The sequence below is a fragment of the Syzygium oleosum genome, unplaced genomic scaffold, assembly GCF_021117445.2.
Source record: "Syzygium oleosum isolate NSW1041296 unplaced genomic scaffold, Sole_v2.1 Sole_v2.13, whole genome shotgun sequence".
Classification (NCBI taxonomy): Eukaryota; Viridiplantae; Streptophyta; class Magnoliopsida; order Myrtales; family Myrtaceae; genus Syzygium; species Syzygium oleosum.
The window spans coordinates 8,457,499-8,463,322 of NW_026607497.1; the positions used below are offsets into that span (position 1 = coordinate 8,457,499).

A 5,824-nucleotide genomic window follows, 5' to 3' on the forward strand; every position below is an offset into this window, starting at 1 on the left:
TCGCCCAAACAACCTTCAGGCCCTCGTGGCCTGAGCTTGGCTCGGCCGAGGGTTGCAGGCCACTAGATTAATGATCAGGTCCATCCCGGAGCAATGGTTAACAACATATTTAGGTTCCACTTGTTTTGCGGAAAATGAACGATCTTAAAATATTTTTCCTAAAAACGATCGCTTGAAATTATCACTCAATGGAAAATATGTTTTCATGGTCAACAACAATTCATATCTAAACATCTTTTGTGGACGATGAAAAATATTTTCCGTTCATTCATTTTTTATAAAAAAAAATGTAAGTAACTGCCTTCGGAAAGAAATTTTCCGAATCTTTTATTTTTTTCACGGAACGAGCGGAGCCGTAACAAAGAAATGCTTTGATTCCGGATGCAGCCATCACACATGACGATGACGAAAGAGACATTGCTTTGGAAAATAACATTATCTAATCACTTGAATGTCTGAACTTCCAAACTTGTTAATAATAATAAGATCTTTTGAAGATGCAAATTGGAAAGAAAAATCAACCCGACCAAAAGCTTGTTCCTCGGGCCGAACCAAAAAAAAAGGAACGTGTAATAAAAAACCAGTTACCTTACCAGTTCCAGTTAAAGCATCCGTTCCTAGAGAGAGAAACTCCTGGGGGGCCTTGGCCTTCCGCGAACGAAAGAAAAGAAGAAAGCGGGGAAAGATGGAAATTTGCAAAAGAATATACCTTTCCTCTGCTCTGCAAATATCCATCTCCTCCCTCCCTTTACCCCTCTCTCTCTCTCTCTCTCTAAGATAATTTCCTCCTCCGCCTTCTCCTTCTCCTCCTTCGCTTTCTTCTCTTCAGCTTTTGGCTGTCTTCTCCTTTTTCTTCTCCCCACCCCGCCTAACTCCCGCGGCCCCCCGTGACCAGCAGCTTTTTCTCCAGTCCCTCATCGCTCCGTCTCTCTGCCGTCTCCTTCCTTCTCTCCCGCACGTGTTTCCCGATCATGGAGTGGGTCCGCGAGCTGTTCGCGACGGCCGTGCTCGCCGTCCTCCTCTCCTTCGTCGTCGCCAAGCTCGTGTCGGTGGCCATGGCCGGCGGCGACGACGGCGGCGGCGGGAGCGAGGGCGTGGATCGCGCTCCGGCGGTGGAGGATGCGAAGTTCGAGGCGAGGCTGAGCTCTCATCGGGGATCCCCGAGCGTGGAGGGAGTCGAGCTCGTGCGGGGGACTGCGGGTGAGGTTGATCGGTTTGGAGGCGAGGCTGCTTCCGTGGAGGGAGATGGTGAGCCGGTGCGGTGCGGCGAAGAGGTTGGGACGGCGCGTGGGGAGGCGGTGGAGGGATCGTCGGTGGCTGCTGAATTGCCGGCCGAAGCAAAGGGGGAGGAGAGTGTCGGTGCGTCGGAGTTAGCCGTGGAGGAAGAGAGCGAATGTCGTTCCGGTGGGGCCAAAGAAGACGGTGACCGTCCTTCGCTCGAAGGAGAAGACGAGGAGTCGCAACCTCACGTGCCTAAAAGTGCGGAAACGGCGCGAGCAGAGCAGCCAGAGCACGAACGAGAGCAAATTGATAAAGAAGGAGAGGTTTTGAGGGTGGGCGACGACGACGACGACGACGACGACGACTGGGAGGGGATCGAGAGGAGTGAGTTGGAGAAGAAATTCGCACTGGCGGCGAACTATGTCGACCCTGCAAACATGGACGATCGGGTGGAGAGTGTCGGCAGCGATGTGAAAATGCAGCTCTACGGGCTTCACAAAGTGGCCACCGAAGGGCCTTGCCGCGAACCGCAGCCTATGGCTCTCATGGTCTCTGCCCGTGCTAAGTGGTACCATAGCTCCTGCACTATCTCTTTGCTTATGCGCGTGGTGATCTGTTCGTTTTTGGTTAGTGGCTTTCGGAATTGAAAGATCGAGGTATTCTTCGTTTTGCACTTTAGGCGCAATTAGAATTAAAGAATGGATTTTGGCTGTTGGACCCTGAAACAGAGAATGAGTTGAAAGCATCTACTTAGAATATCGGAACTTTTGATAATGCTAAGGAAAGAAGGGCGCTAGGGGTTGTCAATTAGCCTTTGAAATAACGGAAGGGAGAAGTAATTAATGATTTAGATCTTTCCTCATCGAGTGCAGTGGATTATGCAATTCTTCTGCTTGTTTTGCCCAAAAGCTACACAAATTCATGAAACTGTCTTAGTAGAAGCTTTGTTGACCAAGGGTACAGGATTATGATTTGCAATGCAGATGATGAAATGATAGTTTACTCCTGTCTAAGTTTCTTATCGTTGATCCAAACATTTGTTTTCTGGTGTCCAAATCAAAATAGATGTACTTCCACCTGTCATTTTAGACTGGTGAAATCCAGATGACAATGAGGGGCATTTCCAGTTCTCTGGCTCTCAGCCACATTGTGCAGGTGTCTGGTTTGAGCCACTTACTTAAGTTTGGAGCTGCTCATCATTGAATAAGAAGATAATTGTTGATAATTTAGATGGGAAGCATACTGCATAAAAATCGATCGACTAGAAAGTTTGAGTCCCTCAAAAGCACCTGCATTATGAGGAATTGTGTTGCTCAAAGTTCCATAGGAAACCTTTTCAAACTGAAACCAAGAAAGCAAACATGCACAAAACTTAGGGCTTGCGCTGTGCCGAGTTACGCGGTATAGTTTGATTGCTAGGTATATAACAGGGTTGACAGCTGCTATGTGTGAGTGATGGAGGGAAGTGCTTACGTTGTGCAAGGAATGCTTGGCAAAGGCTAGGGAACATGAGCCCGGATGTGGCAATGGAGCGATACATTTCTCTTCTAGCTGAAAATATTCCCTATTGGGAAGTAGCAAAAACTACTGTAAGTTTCTCTTGTGAGGGTAAACTTCATTTCTGCTCTTCGTCAAATGTCAACTATATACTTGTGCTGGCCTTTGCAGGATGAGAACAAATCCGATGTTGCAATGCCTGGTGCTCAGGATTGTAACTTAAGCACTGTTTCATGCGATCAACTTAAGTGCACTAATCTAAGGTAGTATATGACTATACGGTGCTATAACTTGAATCTGTACTTAGACCTTCAAGTTCAAGTCTAATCCACTCAACTATGCTCACGAGTTGATTGTCTCCCAAATGATCATCTTTCTTGCAGGGAACCATCTATGGCATCTGTTACTGGTCAAATTGATCTGAGTAAGGATGAAAATCCGTGAACAGGGTACGGTTGCTGATACATGCACTTTGTAATGGCAAATTTTTCATCTGATAAGGATAATTGAATAAAGTCTACAATACTTAACGGCTTGAGTTTAAGGAGATGTATAGTTAGTGTTTTTTTCGATGATTCTTTTCTGAGTGGACTGGAGAAGAGTTGGTTTAGATGGACTAAAAGCTTACCAACATTAAAAATTTTCCATTCTTTGCAAGTCCATCCAGTTCTATTATTGCCTTATAATGTCAAGCTCATGATGTCTATAGGGATCTTTCGTCGCCTGTCATGCTTTAGTGAGAACTTGATTAATATTTTTAGCTGTAACAGCAATGACAACAACCATATATCGACAAATGGACAGCTCAAAGCATCTAATGGAAAGCCTTAGAGGTCTAAGAAATCTGTGTTCTCTCTTTTTATCCTCTAGTCTTGGATTCGCCTGCAGTATCAGGGAAGCACTATTTGATCTTCCCATGATAAGTCCTTTTAGTCAAAACTCTTGAACAACTTCCTATGAGAGATCGACCTCATTTTATTAGTTTTGAAGGCAAAAAAATTGTAAATGCCAGTATGTTCACTCCGTTGGTGCATATAATCCATCTCTACCAATCCTTTGGTGGTCTTTTTTTTGTTGAAACAATCTCTTCATGTTGAAGAATTTAAAGCATTGACATAACCCTTTTTGTTTTTCAATTTGTTGTTTGAATTTCCTCAGGTTAAAGAGCGATTGGCATTACATTGTTTATGTCCTTTGACTAATGGGGAAACTGGATCTGCTGGGAGTTATATAGATCGGCAGCCACAGTTTGAGGTTCTCCTCCTGTTAATATTATCAATTGTTTGTCTAGATCTAAGTCCATGATTGTGTTTAAGAAGCTGCGCGTGTGGCACATAAGCATGCATATGGGTATGTACATAGATATGGAGTCTGGTTATAATGGTCCTTAAAAAGGTTTCTATGCTGGGGAAACTGTATGCATTTACTTTCTGCTTACAGCTTGCCAGTGTTCTGAATTCTCTAAATGATGAAGAGAATATGATTTCGCGTTATCTTACAAATGGAAAGGTTCGTTCTTCTGGATTTCTTGTTGAATGGACTATTGTTCTGCTCGTGCAATCGGTCATATAAATATCTCCGCAGCATCAAGCTGGTCTTTGTCCAAAAATAGAAAGACACTAGTTACTTACTCGCTAAGTTGTGTTTTATATCCCTAAGTAACCCAAATCACCAAACATTTTGCTTGTGCCACCTATGAACCGTTTCTCATTTCTTCTTATCTTCAGGAACACATTCTACATTTCGTTATAATTACACTATACAATCTTTTATTGCCATTATTAGGCGGTGTCCTCTGCCAGATTTGGCCTCTTGCTTTCTCATCCTTTTGAACTTTGACTTTGAAACATTGCGAGTGCATGCTGGAGTTACGTGAAAGAATACTCCATCGGAGTTGTGCCAGTCAACAATCCTTTTGGTGAATTGAATCACATCTTGAATTTGCTTCCATGAGCTTGTGAGTTACGCCTTTTTTTCCTTGTTCCTGAAGCTGTGTTCCATAACTTGGAGGGTTATAAGAGACATATTCCTACGTTTCGTGTGGGTTCTCTTGCTACCATGTGGCTTGATAAAGATGCTTTCTAGGTTTGCCTTAAATTTTGAAAAAGATCAACATAGTAGTACTTAGCTAAAAATTCTTCAGTTATTTCCTTGTGGTGAATAAAGTTGCAGGATTAGTTGCATAAATAGGATTAAGGATTTTCCTTGAGGGACCGATCCCCCGTTGTAACCCCATATCGAATTTCATTTTTGGCCGCGGTTCCTTATCAGAAGTCTCGTTTCCCGCTAATGACTCCAGATTTGATTTCTTTTAACTGTTTAGTTTTTCTTGATTTGACTATTCGACTTGCCATCTGCGGCTGAAATGACGTGGTCTGCTTTTTCTATGGTTTGTTGACTGTGACTTTGTTTTATTAGTAGTTTCTCCTTGTTAATCTTGTGATGTTAGTGACGCCCCGCCTAATTTCATGATAACGCCAACCAAACTTCGGAAAGACCCACTGTAACTTCTGTGTGAAATTTGGTCGCGGCAGATTTTGACAATCTCTTGGGTTGGGTTTGGGGCAACCTTTCTTTGCTGCTGTTTGCGTCTCTTCTTTGTCGTGACATTCTTATAAGCAAATCTTTTTAAAATTGCCGAGATCTCCTCAAGAAAGTGCCCCTCCGGATCTTGTTTTGGCCCAATGAAAATAGGCCACATTGACCGTCGTGCATTTATGGATAATCACGACAAAAGAGTCCTGGCTGGCGCTAGCACGGCGACACCATCCAGAAACATTCTGCGACTTTGTCATTTCTTACATTCATGTTTGGTGACAGGGTCATTCGGTCTATTTTCATTAAACTATTCGAAGTCGGCTTATGAAAATTAAACTGTTACATTCAATCGGTTGAAGCCTTCGATCCAGTGAGGTGTACGATCGCTTTGAGATCGCCCCGTGGTTCATGGGAGAATCATTACCCCTGTCCAGACTCACGCTTCTTTACCTTTTTCTTGAAACTTCCCAAACTACCCCTAACTTTTTCTTCATGGGAACAGTATATTAAGAGGCACAAAAATGTCTTCACTTCGTCATATTTTTTTTTTCACCGGGATTTTTCTTTT

The 5,824-nt window shown here is 43.4% G+C and overlaps 1 protein-coding gene across 3 annotated transcripts; it reads left to right on the plus strand.

The window, feature by feature from the left end:
* Positions 1 to 728: 728 nt before the first annotated feature.
* Positions 729 to 4,254, plus strand: LOC115675875 (acyl-CoA-binding domain-containing protein 3). 3 transcript variants are annotated; one of them, XM_056317280.1, is made up of 5 exons: positions 732 to 1,789; positions 2,705 to 2,810; positions 2,890 to 2,981; positions 3,102 to 3,167; positions 3,877 to 4,254. In XM_056317280.1, the coding sequence occupies exons 1-4, from the start codon at positions 972 to 974 to the stop codon at positions 3,160 to 3,162; spliced, it is 1,077 nt and encodes a 358-aa protein (XP_056173255.1). In that variant the 5' UTR covers positions 732 to 971; the 3' UTR covers positions 3,163 to 3,167; positions 3,877 to 4,254. The 3 variants fall into 3 exon arrangements, 1 of the variants encoding a protein (XP_056173255.1); XR_008817795.1 differs by lacking the exons at positions 3,102 to 3,167; positions 3,877 to 4,254 and having other exon boundaries at positions 729 to 1,877; positions 2,652 to 2,810; positions 2,890 to 2,980; XR_008817796.1 differs by lacking the exons at positions 3,102 to 3,167; positions 3,877 to 4,254 and having other exon boundaries at positions 729 to 1,789; positions 2,629 to 2,810; positions 2,890 to 2,980.
* Positions 4,255 to 5,824: the final 1,570 nt, after the last annotated feature.

Coding starts and splice junctions, on each gene's coding strand:
- LOC115675875 (XM_056317280.1), top strand. CDS start 972: ATGGAGTGGGTCCGCGAGCTGTTCGCGACGGCCGTGCTCGCCGTCCTC. Junction 2,811..2,889: donor GGGAAGTAGCAAAAACTACT/GTAAGTTTCTCT, acceptor TGGCCTTTGCAG/GATGAGAACAAATCCGATGT. Junction 2,982..3,101: donor CTTAAGTGCACTAATCTAAG/GTAGTATATGAC, acceptor TCTTTCTTGCAG/GGAACCATCTATGGCATCTG.